The 25,924-nt window shown below is 41.6% G+C and overlaps 3 protein-coding genes across 4 annotated transcripts in view; 2 read left to right on the forward strand and 1 right to left on the reverse strand.

Annotated features, from left to right (window-relative positions):
• The window catches only part of LOC106639462 (discoidin domain-containing receptor 2), a 57,303-nt gene that overhangs the window by 1,344 nt on the left and 30,035 nt on the right, over window positions 1-25,924 (reverse strand). The window contains exons 7-14 of the mRNA XM_089592133.1: window positions 22,146-22,488; window positions 19,546-19,739; window positions 18,269-18,367; window positions 18,141-18,220; window positions 9,909-10,031; window positions 9,465-9,574; window positions 5,545-5,745; window positions 5,129-5,221 (exon numbers count right to left, since the gene is read on the reverse strand). Of these exons, the coding sequence (XP_089448259.1) occupies window positions 5,129-5,221; window positions 5,545-5,745; window positions 9,465-9,574; window positions 9,909-10,031; window positions 18,141-18,220; window positions 18,269-18,367; window positions 19,546-19,739; window positions 22,146-22,488 (1,243 nt within the window). The remainder of the gene's footprint in view (window positions 1-5,128; window positions 5,222-5,544; window positions 5,746-9,464; window positions 9,575-9,908; window positions 10,032-18,140; window positions 18,221-18,268; window positions 18,368-19,545; window positions 19,740-22,145; window positions 22,489-25,924) is intronic.
• LOC106639470 (glucose dehydrogenase [FAD, quinone]-like) lies at window positions 10,783-13,430 on the forward strand. Of its 2 annotated transcripts, XR_016293032.1 has the most exons (3): window positions 10,783-12,595; window positions 12,660-12,922; window positions 13,096-13,430. XR_016293032.1 is itself a non-coding variant. In XM_014353111.2 (2 exons), exons 1-2 carry the CDS (start codon window positions 10,835-10,837, stop codon window positions 12,819-12,821), a joined length of 1,923 nt encoding a protein of 640 aa, XP_014208597.2. In that variant the 5' UTR covers window positions 10,783-10,834; the 3' UTR covers window positions 12,822-12,953. The 2 variants fall into 2 exon arrangements, 1 of the variants encoding a protein (XP_014208597.2); XM_014353111.2 differs by lacking the exon at window positions 13,096-13,430 and having other exon boundaries at window positions 12,660-12,953.
• Window positions 13,480-15,550, forward strand: LOC106639478 (glucose dehydrogenase [FAD, quinone]-like). The gene is made up of 2 exons (XM_014353124.2): window positions 13,480-15,254; window positions 15,325-15,550. The coding sequence occupies exons 1-2, from the start codon at window positions 13,485-13,487 to the stop codon at window positions 15,463-15,465; spliced, it is 1,911 nt and encodes a 636-aa protein (XP_014208610.2). The 5' UTR covers window positions 13,480-13,484; the 3' UTR covers window positions 15,466-15,550.

Here is a 25,924-nt window from a genome sequence, read left to right on the forward strand (position 1 = left end):
GTATAAGGTGCAAACTTATGTTTTTCATATCAACGTATTTCAGGGTGCAAGGTATACTGCCTAAAGTGCCATTACATCCTTTTGTTCATACGTATTGAGGAAAAAAAAAAAAAATTGGACATTGTAGCTACTTTACAAGAAAATATCGGTATAAAATCAGGCAGTGCATATCAATTTCATCGAGACGGGTACGAGCGAAAAATGCGATACGTAGCGCTGCGAGCAGTCACGCGGGAAAAAAATCTCCTCTCTACTCTCTCCTGTATATACTAAGTAGTACAGCGGTACATTATACGTATACCATGTACGAACGAACTCGGTGTACCCACCCATATCCCTATAATTTCGACGCTCCCTCGCCAGACTTACACTGCTCCAATAGGATTTGCTCGGATATACCGAAACACCTGCTGCTGCAATAACTCTCTTTTTTTTTTTCTCGTACGGATACATCGTATACTCCCTCGGCATCAAATTGGTCGATGTACTTTTTTTTTTTTTTTTTTTTTTTTTTTTTTTTTTTTTTCCTACCCCAGTATCTATACATTTTTTGCATACATTTTTTATGTACATTTCAATATGACTAGCATCGACGAGCTTTGGCTTTGAAAAATGACCACAAAGCCCACCAGGGACTGGGACGTATAATATAAAATAGAATGTGATTTCCTCCGAATACATACCATCAAAAGGAATGTAAAACGAGGCTTTACCGTTCCAAACCATATACGATTCCACAATATGTGTACCATCACGACGAATATATACATACATCTGGAGTCAATAATTCCCTTTCTTGATTAATCATCAGCAAAAGGACGAGGTAAACAAATAAAGTGTAAGCACAACAGAGGCAGTGCTTAGTGTTAGCGGATTACAATATATAGCAGCAGGTACACGGTATTGGGGCACTCGCGAAATTCACGATCAAATATTCATACACCACAGTATAAGGCATACAAGTACCATATTGTACGCGTACATATATACCAAACTGCGTCAAAGGATGGAAGGATATTTGTATACTCGACGATTCAGCGAGCTATGGGAAAAGAGCTTCTTCGGATGCGCTTCGTCCGCGTCTCTCTTTCTTTGTTATGTCCTGCACAAAGATCTTTCTTTCGACGGAGAACAGAGATAGGGAGAGGGATGGTGCACACGTAATGTAAGAAAACGAGGGAATTATGCACAAGGGTGGCTCGTTAAATGGACAAAGAGAGCCGAGGATAAACGAATGGGTGTGTGATGAAAAGGTGGCCGGGGGATAATGGGATCAGATTTATGCCACTGGGTGGAACAGAAAGAGGAAGGGGGTTGCGTAGGAATTCGAAATATGTGTGCCAAGTTCTTGGGTTCCCAATATTTATTGGCGTTCCTTGGGCTTGTCGAGGTCCCCGGGGCTAATTGTGCGATCCACGACGAAGGTGACGGATCCAGCTCTGGTGAAATTTTGACGAATTTTAGGTACACACCTTTAGTCTCGCAAAGCTGTAGCTTGACAGAGAGAGAAAGAGAGAGGACTTATATATATATATATATATATATATATATATATATATATATATATACATGCGTGTAGAAGGAGAGCTAAAACAAACTGCTGAGGGGGGGAGGGGGTGTGGAGCTAGATTGATGCGCCCCAAAAGTGAGGAGACGTATCGCGAGAGATAGGGCGCGAGCGTTCCTAAATACCGTACATTTGTAACCTGCGGAGCCGAGAACAAAGGGGCGGGTTTCCGGGGGTGGTGTGCAGTCTTTGGAGACTATGGGGCTGGCAATGTTAAAACGCTGCAATTTTACGGCGGGGCGCGTTGGACCACTGGGTAGGAGGTTTATTTAGCGAAACAATTTTACCTCCTGATGGCAAAAGGTGCTAGATTAATAATTCGCGGGGGGTGGTGGGTCGCCGATTTCATGTCAAAGGAATACGAGTGTCAGCTGAAAATTAGGACCATATTTATACCATGCGTTTTTGAAATTTCTTTGTACTTTGGTATAATTGACATTGATAGTCATGTGTGCCGAGGCTGTGTTTGTAAGTGACGAACCAAATGGTTGCAGTACTTGGGATAAGCAGTGGCTTATTGTGAGGGGACATTTTTGAGAGAAGTAAAACTTACAATTTCATTTCAATTGAGTTTTCAGTTAATGAGATCCTGTGCAAAACAATTTGAGCTCGTTTAATCCCATTTTTAATCAGCGATGCGATGTAGAGAAATTAATAAGCAGATAAATAAATTGAATCCAGCAGTGTATGACGGGCGATGACGAGTTTTAAATTGAATTGCCAATACTGTCCCTCGTGAACACACATAGAAAAACGAAACCTCGAGATTATCGAACACATGCCCTTTGAAAGTACCTCGCGTTATTCACGTGAAAGTCGCAAGAAGCCGGCCTTTGAGTCTCGACTGGGGCACATCGATCATCCCTCTACAGTGCCCACATGCGCATAGAACCCAAAGACTCGCAGAATTCCACAGAATCTATATGCGTATACTTGCCTCAGTGTACCCCTTACTCTCGAGGTGGACGCGAAAAAAAAAAAAAAAAAAACTAGCTCCAACGAGATCGAACATAAAAATAACTGCCACAGGGGTCAACGGCAACTTGGCCCATTTTCGCGTTGCGCATAGGGAAAAAAAAGCAATGCAAGCGCCGCTCTTCGATTTATACACGTGTGCACACGAGAGAAAGGGATCGTACATCATTCCGAGCGCGAAGAGAGAAAGGGCGGCCCTCGTGAATAATTGGCGCTCGATCGGGAGGAGATCCACGTGTCTGCACGGTCCGGGGTGTCTCAATGGAGGAGGATCATCGCTGCGGCTTTCGTACACGGATGTAAACAACCTCGCGGACAATGAATGTCAACTCGCTTGGTTGGGCCGATGTGTGTTTTTTACTGCCCCACTCCTTTTTCAAAGAGACATCGACGCGATTATTACTTGACTCGGGGATAAAAGTCTTGCAGGGATTTGTTTTCGTTTCGTCATTATTCTGCACAGGTGGCGCGACAATGGAGGTGGATGTTGCGATCGTTTGTAAAAATCAAGTCTCTTTGATGGAGTTTTACGACTTTATGCAGGTGCCGAGGGTGGAAAAATTGCGAGATGAATATTACGCGCACATCGGCGTTTGATGAAAAAACCGAGCGCCCGTGTTTTACGCTCGAGTGGCCTCAGTATATCAAAACTCGAAATACATTTTTTATCGCGACGCTTTTATGGACGCGCCCCCGTGTATCCCTTCATCGCGTATTTATAACCTTCGATCCGTACTCCGTACATTATGGTGTACTGAGAGATTTAAAAAAAAAAAAATGATTCGGGGTATTCAGGATCGTTGTGCTGATTGGTATAAGAATTATCACGTATCCGTGGAATGTACCCATTTGAGGAGAACAAGTGAAAAGTGGCAGTCGTGATTGTGGATCGTTTACTACGTGATGAAGAAAAAATACTTTATACGCTTGAAAGTTATTAATTATGTTGATCCAACTTTTAGGGGAAATTTTTACTACGGCCCTTTCCTGCTTCGTTTGGTTTATCCTCGAAAACTAACTCGGCAAACTGAGAGCCTCCGCGCGTCATTAAAAGTTTGAAAGTGGAGGAGGAAAAAAAAAAAACACAGTGTAATGGCATAATAAAAGTGTAATCGGAACTTGCCTCATTTTCGACACTTTTTTTTTTTCTCCTCTTGCACCATCTAAGCTTGTGGTTACGCGCTATTGCCACGCGGACGTAAACTCTCGGGGAATTTCACGATTTACAGTGTTACATTATTTTATACGGTCATGGCCGTATAGTCGTCGTCGCGCACTTAACCCACTAAACTACCAAGCGGGTGTATATGTACTGCTGGGGAATAATTTCGGCCGCGATTCCACGAAAGGGGTGGAAAATTTATTGACACCTATTACGTACTTGCGTACTTGGTAAATTTATCTTTCACTGGGTACATTGACCTGGGATTTTTGTAATTTATCTGGGAGATTCTTCCAGCGGTGCAATAATGAGGACAATTTATGTTATTGTCGTATCGCGTTGTTTAATTATTTAGAAGAATTTTAGTGGCCTTTTTTAACCGTTGGTGAACTACCGAGATTCTTAAAGATCAGAGTACGTCCTTTTTCTTTGTACTTGAGAAGTATATGCTCAAAATGGTACTTAGCAAAAAAAAAAAAAAAAATAAATAAATAAATAAATGACAATTCGAAAGAAAAAACAATCAACACGAAATTAAAATGACAAAACCCCGAATTCTTAGTATGTGAATACTAAGTAATATTTGACAATAAACTTTAATGTATAAAATGTGTTTTTGCATTGAACTGCTGAAAAAAAATTTTTTTTTTTCATACTACATTGTGAATGGTGATGAAGAAAAAAATCTCCCAACGGAAAGAATGCATATTATTATTCAGGAAAATATTTCCTTTCAAAGAGAGCAAATGAGATAAAAACATATGAAAAGCAAGAAACACTCGTCGTACAGATAAAAATGCTAAACACCGCACCCGATTGCGCTATTGAATTTCGCAACGATAATCCTTTCGATCCTCTTGCAAACCGGCAAAAGCTGCAACTGATTTTACGTCAAGACGACTTTCAACGCGTCCGCGCAAAACGAGAGGTGGACGCGCATTATTCCCGTGGGAGCTTTTCACTCGACAGATTAACACGCGACTTTGTCAACGAGCGCTACCGATGAATCGCATCGTTTACTTTTCGAAAACACAAAGCATCCGACTCGAAAAATCCCCTAAACACCAAATCTTCCGTTGGCCGAAAACAGTTTAAAAGCCCCGCGATTCTTCCTAGAGAAGTAAGCTGCCCAGTCCCTGGAACAACTTATAAACGAATTAAGCTATCGGCTCGAGCAATAATTTTCCCCGGCGTTGGGGAGATAAGGGACGAGGAAAACTTCTCCCGCGAGGAAGAGAGAGAGAAAAGAAGAGCAAAAGTTCCACCCTTCCGCGGCCGGTCCGTATAACCGAAAATCAGGTCAAAAGTGTGTTATATCCCCCTCACACTCGGATTCCGCGGAACTTTCGAGACTATACCGGCTTTTTTCTCGCTCTCCCGTGCAACCACACGCCATAGGTACTTTATATAAGTATAGCACTCACCTCGTGGCCAGATCCCGATGCACGAAGTTGAGGTTCTCCAAGTACCGCATCCCCGACGCAATTTGCGCGGCCATGTAGATGAGGCAGTTGAAGCTGAAAATGAGCTCATGTATATATATATACATACAAACACATTACACGCGACGTGTACGTTCCAGTGCGGGTTTTTTTGCCTCCCGCATAGTACTATACGTTCATTCGTTATTAATCCCGGTACGCGATGAAAACGTCAAATGCACCGAGTGAAATGAAATCCGGAGCTTATCAATTTTAAACAAAAGCACTGTTCGCACGTATTGTTTTCTCTCTGCTATACCATCAATAATTTGCAGCTCGGATGATAGGGGATGAATTTTAAAAATAAACCCTATGTATACGTTTGAGTGGAAAATGTATCGACAAATGGATACACGTACCTCAGCGTTTTCACCCCGATGGGCATGGAGTGGGCGTCCTCGGCGGTCACGTGGGACTTGAGGAACTGGCAGAGATCGCCGTGCTCGAGGTACTCCATGACGACGCAGTAGGGCTCCTCGCGACAACAGGCGCCCAACACTCGGGCTATGTTTCGGTCCTCGAGGGCGGCGAGGATCCTCACGTCCCTCTGGAAGTCCAGCCTGCGGAAGCCCGTGAAACTTGAGCATCTTCGTTTTAGAAACCAAAGTGGGGGTGTACGTAGGGGTATGGAGGAGTCGGTCTCTTTGCCCCGATTTTTTGAGGTGTTTTTGCAGACTCGGCGCCGAGACATTTGAGAGCCGGTCTTTGGGTCATCAGTTATAGAGCCAATTTTCGTTATGATATTGGTAAGTAAAACAGAAACGTGTCCAATGTTGGGCTGCATTTAAGGAGAAGCGGTGTCTGTGAGCACAAAGTGGATCTCTCTATGCTTCCGAAAAGCATCGTCCTTATCGCGAACGGCAGAAGAGCCAAATTCAATAAAGAAAACGAGCAGATCTAAAATAAGGATCGGCGCATGAATTCGCTTCCGCGCCAGTAGTGGTTGTACCAAACTACGCGGTGTTTTCGTATACGTATGTGCGGTTGTGGCAAGGGGGTGGGCGCCTATCTGTATATCGAGTAAGAGGAAAAAAAACGTGCGCCGATCGCGGGGGCTTATTTATGGCGTTTGGCATATTCACCAGCTCTCTCTCTCTCTCTCTCTGTAGGTATGTTGGCATAAATGTGGTACAAAGCGTGTATTTTTGCTAGTATAAAGTTTTTGTTGAGTGTCGTTTTACAAGATTAGTGAAACGTCAGACCATTTTGACTGGACTCGCGGCATTTTTCATCGAAAAGACTCAGTAGTTACGCCACTTTTTTAAATAATCCAACAAATGTATGAACTTTTTAAAAGGATTGGATAATAATTTATTAATAATTTTTAAATTCTTATCATCGTTTCTTTCATTCAAATCTACGTACCCCTGACATCGTATGCAACTGCTGGGTATTCAACGCTGGCTAGTGTCATTTTAAACCGCCAGGTGGCAGACCGAATCACACTGAAATCTCACTAGTGAAAAAATCAAGTTTGGTTTATAAGTTAGTGTTCCGAGGCACCGTAAAATAAGGGCTAACACTTCTCAGAGGTTCGCCTCCGGCCTGATGTGTAAACTCGGCTGTCCGAAAGTTTTTGCCATAGGGCCGCAGTAGGTCCCGATCTCACCCGATGATGTCTCGACCCGGTGGGCAATCCCTCTCGGGAAGGTATTGGCTTCCGCCGGTATCTTCCGATCAGGGGGGCCAACACCAGGGCAAGCTCATCCGGTGAAATCACAAAATAAATCAAACATAATAATTTCCTCCCCTTCCTGAATGGCTTCTCTAATGAAGCGTTGCAGTGAATGATTGGAATACCATTCGCACATGCGAAGGGGTTGAAAGTGCATTCTTTAAGTTCAGGTAACTCAATTCGTTGTGTTAATGTTAATTGATTGATTAATGAACGACTTCTCCCTTTGTAATTATTTAGCATTCTATCATCACACAACTACGTCAGCTAGCATACGTCAGTCAATAAAAATAGAACATGTTACATATACGTCTGCTACTAGAACTTTTTGCTTTAGTTGAGCCTTTAAAAAAATAAAGAAAAAAAAAAAACAAAGCAAAACGTGAAAGTTAAATGAGCAACAGTTTTTTTTCCTGTACTTAATCTTTGCTTTATCTCTTACAAACCCTAATTATGGACTAAATACTTGAACGTTAATCAAAATAGTTGGAAGACACATGAGTCTTGCTTGAAAGGAAATTGCTCGCAGCGCTAAATTACAAGGTATGTATTAAGTAAATAAGGAAAAACCAAACAAAATTAATACTCGAACGCAAACTTTTGTACATTCCGCTGAATTTTCTAAGCAATAATGTGTTATTAATATACTCAAGATCAATTTTTTATTGTATACTTGAAATTATTAATTGTCAAAGGAAGGAAAATCAAGTTATTATTTTATTCAACCGGACACCTAAAGGTTTTGATTTCAGCTCCGTTAACGTGACATTTTAAAGTCAATCCATACCTTGTACCCGATTATAACTAAAATAACCACTGCAAAGAATCACAGTTTGGTTGCTTAATCACGTAGCCACAGCGTTGCTTATTTTCTTTACGTTTAAGACCCACTTGTTGCACAAATAACTGAAGTTTGCCTATATTCCACATTTAGAAATGCCATTGGACATCTCACGGTCCATTGTTACGAGCGTATCGATCTGTTTGCAAGCCAAGCCTCTGGATGCAAAACCTAAGACTGTCGAAAAAAAAAAAAAAGAGAGAGAGAGAGAGAGAGAGAGAGAGAAACGAGGCAACGCGTCGCTAGCGAAACAAAATCAATCTGCCCCCCGGATCTGTGCGAATTTTCGGCGGGAGCGCGGCCCATAACGGATCGGCGGGCCGAAATCGATGCACAGGCACTTAAAATCCCAGATACATATCCCCGCGCATTGTATGCAAATTCGGCGCGCGGTTCGAGGAAGTCGGCGGAGAGGCACGCGATAGCGTCTCCGTGCCTTCCGAGGACCGTCCGAGGGGACCGCTCTGATAGAAATGGGATAGACGTAGGCGAGAGAGACAATGGGGAGCAAGAGGTCGGCGTAGGAAATGGAGTAAACGAGGGGAAGGACGCTGGGGAGGAGGGACGTAAAATTTTTTTTTTTTTTTAAAAGGGAGAGCAGAGAGTCGTCGAAATAGCCCGGAGATGGCTCGGAGATACTGGGAGGACAATGAAAACAGCTTTCGCTATACCGAGCGCCGTTTAAAAAATAAAAAAGCCACCTCGGTGGTGGAGTGGGAGGACAAAAGGGAGTCGCGATATTTGTTCCCCGTGGAAAAATGAGTTGTAAGTGGTACACTTAAGGTAAGGCAATTGCAAAGGCTCGCTGCGCGCTACTATTGAATAATAAGAGGGAAGGAGGGGCGCATCCCAGTTTTCTTTTGAATACCTGGTTCGTGCAGAAAATGCCCGAGAGACTATACGTACCCACGGAGGCACTTCTTTTCCTTATAGCTCTATTATACATTTTGTAAGGAGGTGACTTCAAAAAAATATAATAGAGGCACCGTGTAGTTGATATTTTCGATTACATCAACAATATGCGTATGCAGCTGGTTACCAGTGACGTTGGGGTTTGGTTCGATACTAAATAACGAAAAAGTTGTTTAGGACTGGTAAATGCATAGATCGATCGAATAACACATTTAATTAACGGAGTGATTGGTTGGCTGTTTACAATGGAGGTGAAATTAATGGCAACGCTGTGTGATTATGTTTACGGAATAACATAGACGATTGGACCGGGTGTTTGCTAATATTGAAAACGAAGGCAATGCGAAATATTTGCGTTAAGCTTTCGTATTGACTTTTATTCCGTGCAGTACAGCATTTCATTGGTAACAAGTGTTCCATGGTTCGCAACGATTTTCGCGTGAATTATTCGCGATAGAAAAAAGCCGGGAAGGAAGATCGCTCGGAAGGGAGGAAAAAAAAACCGGGTGAACCGTATTATTTAAACCGAAAGCTCTTTCAAGAACGAGACTCTTATCTTGGCGCCCACGAGAGAAGGAGGGAGAAAAAAATGAGAGGGAAAGCCCGGGAACGAATGAAGCGCAAATAAAGGATGACAGATCTAGGCCAGAGCCTTTTATCTCAATCATTTTCATCGCTATCGGTAAGGGTATATATATAAAAGCCACGGTCCCCGCGAAAATGAAAGGCGCAAAACGATCGGCAGAACGAGGTTGGAGAGAAAGCGCTTACATCTGAATTGCGAAGCTCAACTGATGTGGCAAAAAAAAGGAGGTGGTCGAATCCGGGGTGTGTAGCGTGCTTGTACTTACTTTTCCTTTTCGTTTGCTTCCGGCAGTAAAAACTTGACTGCCACGAGCCTCTTTCCGAGACTCGTCGTCGTTCCGTACTCCGGGATGCCCTCGGCCTCCGCTATGTACACCTGCGTTCAAATAGATTTTCATTTAAATTATCTTTCAATGGTTTTTCAAGAGCAAGTGATTAAAAGGAAGGATTTTTATGAGCTGTTTTGTTTTATCACAAGTAACGAGGCTGTACAATATTTTACAAATCTTGCGAGTGTGACGATGGAAAAACAATGTACCTCCTCGTATCTTGAGATAACACGAGGAGGAAACACAGCGTATGGAAACAATATCAATGTACTTTTATGAATCAGCCAAGTGACTTTCGTGCAGTTCAACGTGTATGCTAATGTATTCGTGCTCAGGGACGATAAATCAAAAAAAGCCCCACAGGTGTGTACACGGACTTACCGAGCCGAAGGCGCCCTCGGCCAGTTTCGAGAGCATGCGTAGCCGATGCCTCGGGAAGAGGGGCACATTGGTCTGCTCCAGTCGCTTCTTCAGCGCGGACAGCACCTCCTGTTGCGTCGGCGACTGAAACACGCGAGCAAACACACGTGCATTATATACACATGATATGTGTACATGTATACGTAAATTTGTTCTTCTTTGCCTTTCGTGTACGTCTACATCGCGCCAAAGGAGTCACGCGATCGGGATGCAATGTGTTGCCGATAACGAGAATCGGATGATGAAAGGATGGTTGGGGTAATAGACCGGGACATGGGTGGTCAAAGAGCTTTGAAGCACCTTATATTTGGAAGAAATGAGGAAAAAAAAATTTCTCCTTGTGAAAGCTTGCATGGAAGTGTGGGAATAAAACGCAATTCCAAAAGCTCGATCGACTCAGGTGTACAGAGTCAAAAGTCAAAGCATAGCCCAGTTTACAAATTACACCCTTGGATACCGAGAACTCGGGATTGAGCCGTACGGCGGTGGCGGTAAAAGGGAGCAGCCCTGGCTCTTCGGCAACGCCTCGACAATTAGCGAAGGCGCGCCAGCCGCGCTCGGTGTATAGACAACGACGCCCCAGAGTCGGGAGAACAATCGATTATCGCTTGCGCCTCTTTAAAGCTGGATAGGTCGGATTAAACGGCTTTGAGCTTTTTTTTTTTTACTTCGACCAACACTACTTACCTACCACCGGGGAATTAAATAACAACTCCGAGATACGATGATTTTTTGAAGAATTTATCAAATCGCGCGATTAATTTACTATCTTTGTCAAATGATGAGCGAATAAATGCAATCCACTTGTTTTCAGATGCAAGCAATCAAGCTTCGGTGCCGTAACTGGTGAATCCGGATGTGTCACAAGTTTACTTAGTTGTTCAAACATGGCGCGTTGGGCAGCGTGCCTTTTTGTTTTTTTAGCCGTGAGCTCTTACGCTACGTGCAATTACACTTACGTAGGAACCGAGGATTCGTTGCGAAACAATATAATAGACTTGTCTCGAGGACAATTGGAGTTTTTCGATGCAAATTTACCACCGTATGAAAATGAGTTGGAGGATACTACACCGGAAAATAACAGTGAATACGATTTTATTGTTGTTGGTGCGGGGAGTGCTGGTGCCGTCGTCGCATCTAGACTCAGTGAAGTTAAAAACATCACTGTACTGCTGATCGAGGCTGGAACTAAAGAATACCCATTGATGGATATCCCCGCGCTGGCAAGGCTGTTGCAAAAGAGTGACCAAATTAACTGGAGGTACGAGAGCGAAAGTTCTGACAAGTATTGCAGAGGAAGTACCGATTCGAAATGTTACTTTCCTCGTGGAAAGGTTATGGGAGGCAGTGGTATTTTAAACTTTATGGTTGCCACGAGGGGTAACAAGAACAATTACGACGAATGGGCCGCATCAAGCGGGGATGAGTCCTGGTCGTACGAGAATATGCTGAAGTATTTTAAAAAGCTGGAAGACTATCAAGTTAGAGGAGTAGATTTCGATCATAAGGTACACAACAGAGGTGGCCCAGTTCATATAACAAGTGCGCCATACACGACACTATTAGCAGATACTTTCGTCAAGGCTGGTGAGGAATCTGGTTACTCGGAAGTAGATTACAATGGTGATTCACAAATAGGTTATTCGTACTTTCAAAACACGATAGTTAATGGTGAGCGATGGAGTTCCAATAGAGCATACCTTCATCCAGCGAAGAACCGAACGAATTTGTTTTTAACGAGGGATAGTTTTGTTAGTAAGGCAATCATAGATGGAAAATCAAAAAAAGCTACTGGCGTGAGTTTTTCGAAAAAGGGACGTAGGATTTTAGTTAAAGCCAGAAAGGAGATCATTTTGTCGGCAGGGGCAATAAACTCTCCGCAGATTTTAATGCTTTCTGGCATCGGGCCTAAAAAACATTTGCAAAGCTTGGGAATTAAGGTATTGAAAAATTCGCCAGTTGGATGTAATCTGATGGATCACGTTGTTTACGGGGGTTTGGTATTTAAAACAAATATTTCGTTTGATTCGATGGAGTCTGACGTTCTGAGCCGGAAAAATTCTGCGATAAATGATTATATAACCAAGAGAAATGGTTCGTTAGCAGTAGGAATGGGTTTTGAGGCATTGGCCTTTTTGAACGTTGACAGACCAAATTCTTTACACGAGAACCCAAACGTAGAATTCTTGTTTGGTCCCAATACTGGTTTGAAAGATCCATCATTTGGATACGATTTAGGTCTGTCTGAGTTTTACATCGATCAAATAAGCCTAAACAACACAAGCCACGCTCATTGGAACGTGATTCTTTCATTACTTCAGCCAAAGAGTCGTGGAAAATTGTTGTTGAAAAGTAAAAATCCGAGAGATAAACCAAAAGTGTATCCAAATTACTTTGACGACCCTGAAGACGTAAGAGTGATGATAAAAGGCATAAGGGAGGCAATCAAGTTGTCGAAAACTAAAGAATTTGAGCAATATGACTCTCAAATGTACGATATGCCTATCTGCAAAGATAAAACTTACGACTCTGATGACTACTGGGAATGTGCGGTAAGAATATTCAGTGCAACATGCCATCACCAATCAGGCACGTGTAAAATGGGAGACGGTGGCGACGATACGGCTGTTGTGAATTCTAGGTTAAAGGTAAACTTTTAAACTGATTTTGATTAAATGTACGAGGTAACGATATTTATCATCCTCGTTTCAGGTCATAGGAGTTGAAGGATTAAGAGTTGCGGATGCGTCCATCATGCCGAACATCGTGTCTGGTCACACGAATATCCCAACCATTGCCATCGCTGAAAAATTGTCGGATATGGTAAAAGAAGATTGGGGCTATTTAACACCTTCCTCTGAAAAAAAATCCTAATGTCAGCAGTAACATTGGTATTACAGAGGCTTGCATAATTATTCAAGTCCGTCAACTGATAGAGCCTTATTAATTAAAAACAATAGGTTTATAGTACAATAGTGAGCGCTTATATAATACATATCTGTATAGTATTTTATTCGATAAAATTTTTATATTGTAAAATTGTGTGCGCGTATGCCGTAGCAACTGTTTCAGATCGAAAAACGTTAGAATCCTCTTTATACATATTTATAAGAACGTTAATGTACAGTAATTGAAAAAATTATTCCAGCCACACTATAAGAAACAGTCTTAATCGACCGATTGCCCGATGCAGTGGAAATGAGTTGTCAATTGCGTTAGTCAGCAAATTTTCATGCCTGTGCAATTTGTTATTACAGTGATAGTACAAAAATTATCTGTCATTAAATGATTAGATACCAATGAACACTGCTGATACGACGTAACATCAAGGTGGACACTCGCTGGCCTAACACTTGAAAAGTTTTTATTCTCCAGTAATCTTTCGATTCGAGTGTCGTGCTCTAACGCGTTCTTCACTCAATAGTGCATGTGCTCGTTGTTGTTATTATAGTTTCATAATTTTATAATAACTATAACTTAAGATATTCATCTACGTGAATGTGAACAAAATATATTTATTCACCGTAATCAAGTACGATGTACTGGTCACTGTTATTTTTAATCTGTGGGTACTTAAGCTTTGGCATTGTGAACACGTGCGATGACCATGCTGATTTCGGAAGTGAAGATTCTCTTCGACAAAACATGATAAAATTGAGTAAAAATGAATTAATATTTTCGGACGATAGCATACCGTTTTATGATCGTGAGCTCAATGATACGACTCCCGATGATAATGGCGAGTACGATTTTATCGTTATCGGGGCGGGAACTGCGGGGGCCACTGTTGCATCGCGACTGAGTGAAATAAAAGATGCGACTGTTTTGCTCATTGAAGCTGGTTCCAAGGAATATCCAATAATGGATATTCCCATGATGGCTGGATTCCTGCAGCTGAGCGATAAGGTGAATTGGGGTTATAAAACGGAGAGTTCGGATAAGTTTTGCCGAGGACTCAAGGAATCCAAATGTTCGTGGCCGAGGGGAAAAGTAATGGGAGGTAGCAGTGTTTTGAACTTTTTGGTTGCCACGAGGGGCCATAGAGAAAATTATGACGAATGGGCCTCGATGAGTGGTGACAAATCCTGGTCGTACGTAGAAATGTTGAAGTACTTTATAAAAATGGAGAATTTTCACATTGATGGTGAAGGTTATTATAAAGAATTGCATAGTAAAGATGGCCCGTTGGATATCTCAAGATCTCCTTACGAGTCAAAGCTTGTCGAGGCATTTTTAGAAGCCGGAAACGAACTTGGTTACGAAGAAGTTGATTATAATGGGATTGAACAAATTGGATTTTCTTTGTTGCAAAACACTATGATCCACGGCGAACGTTGCAGCACTAATAGGGCATATCTTCACTTTAAAAAAAAAAGGCAAAATTTGTTTTTAACGAGGGACAGCCACGTAAATAGAATACTAATTGACGAAGAAACAAAAACAGCTTATGGCGTGGAATTCACGAAATTTGATAAAACTATTATTGTAAGGGCCAAAAAAGAGGTAATTTTGTGTGCCGGAACGATAAATTCTCCACAAATTTTGATGCTTTCTGGAATAGGACCAGCGGAACATTTACAAGATTTGGATATTAACGTAGTCGTGGATTCTCCAGTCGGAGAAAATCTAATGGACCACATAATGTATGGTGGTTTAGTTTTCAAAACAAACATCTCACAGACTCCAGTTGAAGCGAATACGTTTGATCCCAATAATCCGTCGATAAAAGAGTATGTAACAAATAGGAATGGAAAGCTAACCCTGGCAGTTGGTTTCCAAGCTTTGGCCTTTTTGAACGTGGATAATCCTTTTATTTTCTCAGGTACCCCAAACATAGAACTAATTTTTACCTCGTCTCTTGGAATTAAAGACCCCGTCTTGGCGAATCTGCTTGGTATATCTGAAAACTATCAGAATGACTTTGTTGAGAGCAACGTCGACCATAGTACATGGACCATTTGGCCCATGTTAACTCGACCAAAAAGTCGTGGAAGAATTTTGTTGCAGAACGCAGATCCTAAAACTAAGCCAAAGATATACCCAAATTACTTTGATCATCCAGATGACGTTCGCGTCATGATCCAGGGAATAAGAAATGCAATAGAATTAGCACAAACTAAAGCGTTTGAAAAGTATAATTCTGAGCTCTATAGAATCCCTCTACCTTGTAAGGATTACGATTATGATTCCGATGATTACTGGGAATGTGCATTGCGGTTGTTTGCTTGCACAGTGTACCATCAATCAGGTACGTGTAAAATGGGCCTAGAAGATGACAGTACCTCCGTCGTAAACTCAAAATTACAGGTAATAAGTATATATTTCTAGTTTTGAATGGAGCCCATAGGTAGCTAATTTTGATTGTATTTTATTTAAGGTCATCGGCGTGAAGCGATTAAGAGTGGTAGATGCGTCCATCATGCCAAACATAATATCTGGACACATAAATATTCCAACCGTCGCCATTGCCGAAAAAGCGTCGGATATGATAAAGGAAGACTGGGGTTATTCTTCTTGATTGACCGTTGCAACGTAATGTGGCTATGAAATTGCTTTTAAAACTTATTTTTAATACAAAGTTTGTAAAACACACGCGTTTTGTTGAAATAAACGATCCTCTCGAATTCTGCTTCTATTGTCACTCCACTCGTAATCCTATCCGACTACGCTATAGTGCTCCCACAAACCGTCCAATATCAAATCTGTCCACATCTCATCATAAGTCCCGGTCTATCGTTTCGTCCTCAATCTTCCAACTCCTCTCAGCTGCGATCAATTTACACCGGACGTACGATTAAAGCACTGCGTTTGGCGCAGCCGGTGATATGGAAAAACGAAGCAGAAATATCCAAAGAGAGGAAAATAAAAGCCAAAGATAAAGGCCATACGTAACGTGTCTGGTGAACTCTCGTATCTAAAATTACTCGTCGACGTCAGAGCCGCTGGCTCGACGACTCTGTCGGTGATTGACGTACGACAGTGCCACTCAAAACAGTCGAAACGCGCTCAACCTATCTCTCTCCCTCCGTTTCGTAAGCGCAGCACACAGCGCTCATATCGCATTCACGCGCCTGGCCTTGACACGGCCTCGCCGCGCACGCCAATCAATGCCGCGATTTCTCTTTGCTCTATCTCTGCTTTGGAATTGCGGAAAGGATTATTACGAGCTCCAAAGGCTGGGGGTAGGGGTCCATGTAGGAAAGGCTTTTTCTCTCCAATTTCACCTGTCCTTTGCGGAGTCGCGCGTCCAGGCACTAATCGGACACCAAAGCGACAAAGAGGAGGAGGATTTTCCATGTTTGCGTGGTCACTCGGACGGATGACAGGTTTATTAGCCGTTTTGGTGGATGAAGAATCGCGGGATAACGAGATATGTCGTGTTCTTTGACTGGGAAACTTGGCTTTTTACGAGGATGCGAGAGACTTTTTCAATATTTTAATGGGAATCGCAAGATTTGCAGTTGTCCAATTCCCAAACGTAGTTAGTAGTGCCGTCGGACGAACTTTGAATACCTTTCAGGCACCCAATACCGTCAGAGGCTCATGTGGAGATGGTATGCAGAGTTCAAATTATACTACAGATCACAGTAAAACATGAAAATTAATGAGATGCAACAAAAAGAAAGAAGCATACGTAATCGAAGCAAAAGTTGAGCAGATCACGCAAACCTTTTTCGTATCCACTAATTCGCCGATTTCGAGCTGCATGCGGGCTAATTTCCTTTTTTTTTTTTTTTTTTTTTTTTTGTCACTGCACACGAGTAATGTATGTGATTGATGGCATCAGGCGTGCATCCGAGCTCTCGAAAAGTACGTAAGATGGCTCGAGCGCATTAATCACGCGCCAGGAGGGAAAGAGAGGCGCCGCTGACTGAGCGATTTTGCGAAAGGAAATTAAGTTCCCGTGTGGTATCTCTATCTCTCTCTTGAGGGTGCGGCTTGTCGAGGTTGAAAGCGGGGGATCTTTATTCTTTTTTTTCCCCTCGATGGCGAGATAATGGACGAGAGAGTTGTTGAGGCGATTCCGAGGAATCGGTGTGATTTCGAAGTTTGGCTATTTTGGACAAGGAATTACGGTCATGGTGCGCGTTCGAATGAGCGTTTTCGGTCGCTACCAATTAAAGTTCTGGCTGGTAGTAACGGCTCGGGTGAACTTTAATCTCCCATATGTTACGCTCATTCGGGCTCGAGTGTGTTTTTGCAAACTTAAAATTTCTTCCCTTCTCCGGGGACTTACGTGAATAAGCAATGTACTTCAGAACATAAGACTATACGCCATGTGTTATGGAATAACGATGAAAACGTGTCAAAGGAGACAAAAGCGTGAGCATGGAAATGAAAATTTTCCACGACAGTAGTTAATTGCAAGGACATGAGATAAAATGAGTTTCAACAACTTGCCATAAATAGGCCATTGCAGAACGAATCAAAGCACTAAGGAGACAAGTGCTCGTGTAGGAAAGCCATTTGATTTTTGGAGTTTCGGGTACTTTGAAAATTGGCGAGCGAGCAGGTATTATCAGTAGCATAGCAGTTTGCTCGACTGAGGAGATCCCCGGGAGGTCCGGAGCACAACAGCCGGTCGATATTGATTTTAATTATTAATTGCAAGCTCCCCCCTGACTCGTGCGGTCGTGGTTGGTAGAGGTCGAAGGTGGCTTTTAGGGAATAACGGAGATTTAATGCGAGTCTGGTATGAGAGAAAAGAAAAAAAAAGAAAAGTTGATTACGAGTGGAAAGTTTTAATTTTTTTAAAACGTTAAAACTCGCTGCATAAATTAAATTCGTAGTATTCGGTGTGATCGCGCTTGAATTACAGGGGATGTCCATGACCTGCTTTTGGAGTCGAAAGGTAATTTTTTTGTGATCTACGCAACACCTGCGACCCAAGACTTTGGATTTCCAATTTAGATTTACGCATGTTCATCCAAAGAGTCTTTATGGAAAAAAAAAGGTTCAACCACGCAATTACCCATGATAATATATCCTTGCAAGAATCACCTTCAGATGGCGAACGCCTGGAAAAGCTTGAAAAATCCGATCGACATCAGGAGCAGCTATACAGGATTACCGCGCAGCTGTGGTTTCATTATTACAGTCAAAGCGAAAAGCCAAGGACCGCGCGCCAAGACGAGGAAGCTCGATCGCGGTTTTCCACCCTCGTGTGATCAAAGGGGGTAAAAAAGCACTGACCTTCTTATCGTCGGGCCGACTGCTCCTCGAGGACGCCTTGGAGAAAACGCTGTCTTGGTCGCTGCCCGCGCTGCTGGTTGCTCCCCCATTAATAGCCAGGCCTCCGCTGGTCCCGCTGCCACCGCAACCGTGTCGGCTGTCCACGGCGTTGAGCAGGGGCTGCTGAGTCCCGAGCTCCGGCACCGCGTAGTCGTACGAGGTGTCAACTGCACCGTTCGCGTACACAACTGCAAAGGGAGGAGAACTTGAGCTCAAGGGGAGTGGGTACAGTACGGCTCAGGGTAAGCGGTAACCGAGGGTGTACGTGTACACGCGGCTGTGCATGTATACACCTGCGTCTTGAGAATTATTGATCGAGCTTGCGGTCTGTCGATCCGGGCCTCGGACAGGTGTGTACGTGGCCTGGAATAAGCCAACTTGCGCAAGCTCGTGTCGTATATGCTTTGGTGTTTTGAGGAGCGGACTCGTACTCTCTTGTATACGGCTAATTTACGGTTCGACCGAGTTTGGTGGTGTTCATTCGTCTTTGGGGTATGTCATCGATGTGTAACTTATCAAGGGTCGAGAGTTGAAAGTTTCCTTGACGAGCCGATGATTCACGTTAAATTGAACCCACTGCGTGTAATAGGCTATTGTAGGGCGCGACACGGGTTGTATTTACGAGGTAGGGGTTGCATTTTCTCGGGAGTCCTCAACTTTGAACGAGGCTACTTTGGCGATTATTAAAACTTTGGCCGTTACGCGTGTACAGACACCTGCGCGCGCCCCGTTGAAGCTATACACGTTAATCGTTAACAAAGTTTGAATATTGTTTGCGTATACAGAGTGACCCTACGTTTCACACGGGGCTCTTACGACCAATCTTTATTTCAACGGGCGATGACCCACTTTGTGGGTGTGAAAAATTTAGGAAGGGAGAAATTAAATAATTCTTTTGTCAAGTATGCATCCCTTCCGTCATTGGTTCGTTTTTGAAGTGATGGATCGATCGCGATTTTCCGTGTGTCACAGCCAGTATCGTGGATTGACGATTACCCTACTGCAATCGAGATGCACCGTAATAAACATGTAATGAAAATTGTGGCTTATTTTTTAAATTATTTGACGAGTGCTGATGAAATTTGGATCGGTAAGAATGCATCAAGTTACCTTTTTTTTTGTTTTTCATATATTCTATCGTTTATGGTAACAGTATTATAAGAAATGACAAATAAGTTTGTTGGACTTTCCAGCTGGTCGAGTGGGATAAGGGTATAGGTAATTTTCCTACACTATTTTTAATTTTTCAATGCTTTGACTTTAGAGTCAATAATGAGCCACATTAACGGTAGATTCACGAAACGAACGATCATTCACTTTGAGCGTACATTAAAATAACGTGGCTAACAAAGCAATAGTCACTCACCGTTACTGTGATTGACCGTCGTTGGTTTGTTGTTCAGCATCATGTCCTTCATTTCCATGACGACGGTACTGTAGCTGTAGTAGGGGGCGTACTTGAGCGCCTGATATGGCTCCTGGTAGTCGTCGAGCTTGACGATGTCGAGGAGCCGGTTGCCGAGGTCCCGGGGCAGTGTTGGCAGCGAGCCACCCGCGTACCTTTTTTTTTTTTGACCATACGTAAGAAAAAAAAAAAAGGAAAAAAATAATAAAAAAAAAGAACATCAAGATAAGAGGCTGGTCGTCGCACACTGTGTACTCTGTATACGTATGGTGCTTGTGTTGGCGCGAGCGGAGATTTGACCTTTTTGGTAATGAGGTGGAAAATGAGGTAGAGAATTTACTTTACGAGGAGACGAAATTTTTGAGGTGGAAACATGTCGGGCAGGTTCAAGTTCATTACAATCCCTTGTTTCATTAATACAGATAAACAATAAATGCAAATTTGTCTACTGTGCAAAGAAGGAACGGATACTAGTAGGTTAAAGCAAGTATAGCAGGGATAAATTAAAAAGGCCAACACAATGGTAAAATCTGTGAATGGTAAGAACAAATGAAGAAGATCACAAGCCAAGTGGACAGGAAGTCAAATTACAGGTAGTAATTCAGAAAGTGAGAAAAACGAGAGAAGCTGATGCAGACGGAGCGGATATTAAAGTAGGACCCTTAACAAGTATTGAATGTTGATGGAGAATTTAGCGAGTGAAACAGGTAAAAATGTTGAAAGAAAGACAGAAAAAAATGTTGGAAATATTACGGGGAAAGATATATGTAAAGGGGAGAGATCGAGCTTATTTTCGCTTTTTTATTTTGTCTCAAACATTGAGATGTGTAAGAATGTGTGGTAATTTTTTCAAGCAAAATTGAAGCATACATTTAATGCTATTGAAATGTTAATAAAGTCATTAGTTATTGTTGTTAAATTGAAAAAAGGCTATGATACATGCAGTAAATTGTTTGTTGTCATGAGCACATTTAAGTTTAAATTAATCTAATAAAATTTTTTTGTTTTTCGATTGAAAATTGTTAAATACTGCATTAATATTTTGAAAAATGTTTAGTCATCACATACATCTGAATTATTATAAGTAATACAAATTTTTGGAAGCAGAGGAGGGTAGTATTTCAAAACACGTTTTTTTCTTTTATAAAATTTTATTGTTCATTTCTTTGATTTGATGATAAAAAAATATAAAAGTTCTTAAAAATAAGAATTTAGTTTTTATACGTATATAAATATAAAATTTTTTACATTCTGATATTAAGTACGACTTGAAAAAATTGATTCGTCATCGATTACATTTACACAAAAGCTTATATGTAAATATGTATATATAAATATAAAAATTTTGAAAATTTTTTCAAATACATTTTATGTAATCTCCGTGGTTTGAAGTACTTCTTAAGCTTATGCTTATAGTTTACTGTTTCTATTGTCAATATTATGGCATTCATTCGTCATTGAGTAATTAAAATTACCAAATGACTGTTATTGATTATTCATTAAAGTCTATTAATTTGGCATCTATTTTCATCATACGCTCGCGACATATGGTTTATCTCAATTAGTCTGTTCATTAATTTAGTACACAGTATAGTAAATGTCAAGACCAATACAAAATACACATACACTGAAAATTTTTATAACAATACGAATATAAATCATTATATTAAAATTAAATTTTACTTTAATTTATTAATTATTTATTAAAATCGAAACCGTGAAACTAAGTTTGAGAAATTTTTAATTAAAACAATACACAAAATAGACAAAAATGATCGAGAAATGACGTAATGCTTTGGAACTTTCGTTATCTTGTTAATTAAAAATGAACCCTTTGAAGTTAGCGGTTTCGTTGTTATGCCTCGGCATTCCCGAAATTTAATCGCAGTAAATGTACGCTTATTGCGCAAAATGCTACGAACGGCTCATTAACTTTGATCCAATTTTAGATCACGTATTTGCCAACAAAGAATTAATTTCAATTAAAATTCCATGAAATACGCGTTTCCACATACACTCGTGACAAATTGCTACTGTGATGAGCACACGAAAAGTGTCAAAATTAATTCATCTCACGTGCAGTTTTATCGATTTTACGTAAGGTAGTCCCAAAGAAAATTTATAACTTCGACTTGACACGTACATCATACATTTTTTTACATCAATCCATTATAATAATAATAATAATAATAATAATAATAATAATAATAATAATAATACTACTACTACGACAAATCATAAAGATTGCCAACATCGAGTCGTAAATAACAAAATTTCATCTCCTCTACTTGAATCTACCACTAAGCGACTAGCCATAATCAGGACTACCTTAAAACTCCCGTGACGGGATAAAAATAATCATAATGATAATGATAACGGTAAAAATAATGATTGTGCGATGCAAAACAGAAAAGAATGAAGCAACGGTAATGGTGCTCTTGTTGTTGTTGTTGTTGTTGTTGTTGTTGTTGTTGTATTATTTTCATCGGTAGTGTGGTGCGAGAGTCTACAAGTGTCCGGCGATAAGGTTCGTGCACTCGTCGAAAATCGTAAGCTCATACCTCTCGTCGTCCTCGAGCGTGTAAGCCATGAGAGCGGCGCCCTTCTCCACTGTGGCGCAGGTAGACGAGCCCAAGTGGGAGGGGGCCTTCCCATTGACCGGACTGGCGAAGCACTTGCGCTGCCTGTGCCGGCTGATGATCAGGAATATTGCCACCGCGAGCAGCAGTATCACGGCCATGAGGATCCCTATGACCACTGCCATGTAGGTCGGGTCGTCGTGCTTGGCTTGCGACACCGGGGGCTCGCCTGGGACGCCACCCTTCTTCTCCACGAAGACGTCGCGCTGGGCTGGGCTCTCGGTCGACGTGAGCTCCTCGGCGCTGAAGTTCCCGTGGGCCACCACTGCAACAGAACGCCCAGAGAAATGCTTACAGATTAACTAGTCGTTTTACCATTTTTATCAATCATTTTGCTAATCACATCTACTCCGGTGTACGCTCATTTGGTAACGAGCTTATCGGATCAACGTGCACGTCAAACAGAGTCGAGACGATTATTTACTCGATGGCGAGTGTTTACCGAGTAGAATTTAGCTGTGATTAGTATAATTAGAGGGGCAACGTCATACTCGCACGAATAGAAAATGAGCCACGAGTGTCCAACCGGGGGACGTTGTTTCGAAAATCCTGAGCGATGTATAGGTTGTAATAAAAGATGATGTTCACATATAGGGTGCAGAGTTGAAAATTGAGGGTTTGACTTTGTATCGGTGCAAAGTTGCGGAATTTCGATTTAATCCAAGCAAAAATGGTGTCAAAGCAGAGTTCGCGAGCTTTCATTTTGCAAGTATTTTCGATTAAAATTTAATTTTGTGAAATTCCATTGACACTCGATAGTACTGAGCTAATGATAATGATTAGATTAGTTTTTTTCTTTTCCTTGGCTGGCGTTTAAAACAACTGCCGGGGGAGCAACTGCAACATCAATCCATCAACGCGTGACCCTCAGTCGGAGTAGGAAAAAAAGCTTCACAGCCGAGATTGAAAGCGCTCGTAAGAGCGAAGGGAGCACGTGAAATTCCAAACTTTTTTTTTTGCACTGCCCGAAGATACTCCCGGTGTTGTGGTTTCACGCGGGACACGAGCGCGAGGACAAAAAGCGCAAGGCGTCACGTGTGGTACTTAAGGTCGTCTCGCTGTTCTCGAGAGAAATGACTTACAATATGTTAGCGGGTGTGTGCATCCACTAGGATTTATCTCGAGAAAGCTGTACAGCAGTGGTGCTCGTTTGAAAATTTAGACATGATAATTTTATTCATGGGATGGTTACACTTTTTGACTCCATACAGTATTAACTTTATTTCGTAGTTTTTAATTTGGGAAGAGATGTATTTCCAAAATATTTTGCGATGCAACTATATATTTTATATTGTTTGTGAAGGTTTTTTATTGCTTGACAAGATTTTTTTTCCAGAAAAATGTGCCTCATACGTAACTCTAAAGAGAAAGAAAGGCATTAAGAAAAGAAAAGTCTGAAAAAACATTCACGCAGTCGTTTTTGCAGGAATATTTTTTACATTGAGCTTGCAAGCTCATTCGGTATTCAAACTTTTTTTCTCCAAATCTCTTCGCATCCTTAAATCTCTGTAATACCACGCAAATCTCAACAAGATATAGAATCATTGGAAAAGCTATATTTTATCTTTGAAAATTCAGCGCCACCCTCGCAACACCTCGTCAAAGCTCTCCCAACCCAATGGGAGAAAAAAAAGCTACCGATCGCAGTCCATCACTATTGGTTAATTTTTCAATGGCACCTTACGCTCAGTACACACAATATATGGTTTTCCTCGCTGTAGGTACGTGTTCTCCCGAATCTCTCGAGACTGAAAACATCTTAACTCCAACACTCGCGAGTACATATATATGTATACATATACACGCGTGTCGGGATAAGCGCGTCATTTATACGGCTTTTCCGCGCTGGGCTTAAGCTGACTCGAGCGCAGCAGCTCCGGTGGTCCGCGTGGGAGATGCAGGGATTAGCCGCCAGACGTGTACGCGGAAAAACAAAGCTGTCGCGCCAACGCAGCAGCGCCACGCTCGTCCGTCGCGTGTTTGATATTGGATTTCCGATCCAAGCCTCTCTGTTGGACGCACATGCCATTGGCAGGATTTTTTGGCTCCTCCGGATAGCTTGCTTGCAACTTTTTTATCATACGAATGGAAAAAAAATACGCGTGGTTTGATGGCTAACTTGTTGGATATGTACTCTTGCTCGTCTTTGATTAAATGGTACGATATTCAACAATTTCACTCGTGTGTCCACGTAATCTGCGAATTTACGTGAAAAAAAATCAACGGCTATCAAAATTCATTAACCAAGTGGTTGAAATTTTAGAGCAATTCAAGATACAGTTTTTAAGTAATTTTAATCCGTAGACTTTGGCTCAATGTTGTCATCCGAAATCTGGTGCAGCCCTACAGGTATAGGCCTTTGGTAAGGCATGACGCACGCGTGTACACAAACAGTTGATGAATTCTTTCTAGCTGGTCGATGCTTTGAAAGCTTATTGTTAGTTGATCACTTGATCGTTGAAATTGTGTATACTTGACTTTAGATAAATGCATTCGATAGCAATGATGGTGATGAATCTTTTGTAAGCAGAGCTATGGTTTAATATTGTAAATTTTTTTAATGATTATGTAGGGAGCCAGAGGTGCCCCCATCATGAGTCAGACACTGCAGCCTCGCCATCGCGTCTTCCAAACACTGGGTTATTGTAAGACTTCCAATTTTCTCACCCTCCCCATGCACCTTCATTAACATGGTAGACATGCCACTGGGGTACACGTACACACACGTTCCGTGTGCTACTCGTGTCATTTGCACGTCAGCGTTTGCAGTTGACGTCAAAGGCGCGACTAATGCATCGAGGAGCCGATTTTCGGTGGTCTTTGATTCAGCCCTCATCGCTAATGGAAATGCACCGCAAACTTCTCTATTTTCGCGCGGGATGTCAATACGGAAGTTTATAGAAGTCCATCCAATCCTTTGAGGACTTTTTTTTTTTCCATGGCCAAGAGACGAGATGAGCTTTCCGGGCGGTTGGACCGCGCTTTGGCCGAGCTGATGAGGTATGAATAAAGCGCTCGATCAAAGGAGCCGTGATCAAATTGATCGCTGGACCGGGATTTTTTCCGCCGTTGATCTTGTCCGCGATGGGCTTTTCAAAATCAATTGCGTTTCTTTCTTTTTCATTTTTTTTCTTCGCCAATGATTTATATCGAGTGCTTTTTTCCTTTCTTTTCCTTTTTTTTTTTTTTTTTTTTTTTTTTTTTCATGCTTCGTAAGTTAATTCAAAGTGGTCTAATAAATTTAAAATAAAATTCACGTAAAGCTCGAGTTGCAACTTTTTGATTAAAGTTTCAATCTTGGGGGGTGCAATTTACAAGGTACACATTAATTACACGAAAGCAAAAAAGGAATGTTTATTTTGCATTACTGAGCATACAGTGGAGCCAAGGGAGAAGTGGACGTCGATGGGAGAGGCAAAATTTTAATTTAAATCACAGTGACGTGAAAAATAATTTTTTTTTTTTCTCGTGACGTTGGTTCTGTTATTCGAAGCTAGGAGTAAAATTGCAAAGTTTATTAATGTTCTCAATTACCAATAGTTCGTTAAATAAGGTTTGTTCATTTAAAAAGCTGGGCTTAATGAGATTGAAAAGGGTCTTCGGCTTCTTTTTTTGGCAAATAAATGAAACTTGAGGAAAACTAGTCCTCCCTTTTTAGCGATAGAGTTTGAATGTCAAAGTTTCAAAATCTCCTGAAAAAT

Source organism: Copidosoma floridanum, unplaced genomic scaffold (assembly GCF_036245765.1).
Source record: "Copidosoma floridanum isolate Cflo_tuat_1 unplaced genomic scaffold, Cflo_Japanese_pri ptg000014l, whole genome shotgun sequence".
In the NCBI taxonomy this organism is placed as follows: Eukaryota; Metazoa; Arthropoda; class Insecta; order Hymenoptera; family Encyrtidae; genus Copidosoma; species Copidosoma floridanum.

Bases quoted from the DNA above. Each gene is read 5' to 3' on its own strand.
- LOC106639470 (XM_014353111.2), top strand. From the start codon at position 10,835: ATGGCGCGTTGGGCAGCGTGCCTTTTTGTTTTTTTAGCCGTGAGCTCT. The intron at 12,596-12,659 runs GTAAACTTTTAA...TCCTCGTTTCAG, and splicing joins TTGTGAATTCTAGGTTAAAG to GTCATAGGAGTTGAAGGATT.
- LOC106639478 (XM_014353124.2), top strand. From the start codon at position 13,485: ATGTACTGGTCACTGTTATTTTTAATCTGTGGGTACTTAAGCTTTGGC. The intron at 15,255-15,324 runs GTAATAAGTATA...ATTTTATTTAAG, and splicing joins TCGTAAACTCAAAATTACAG to GTCATCGGCGTGAAGCGATT.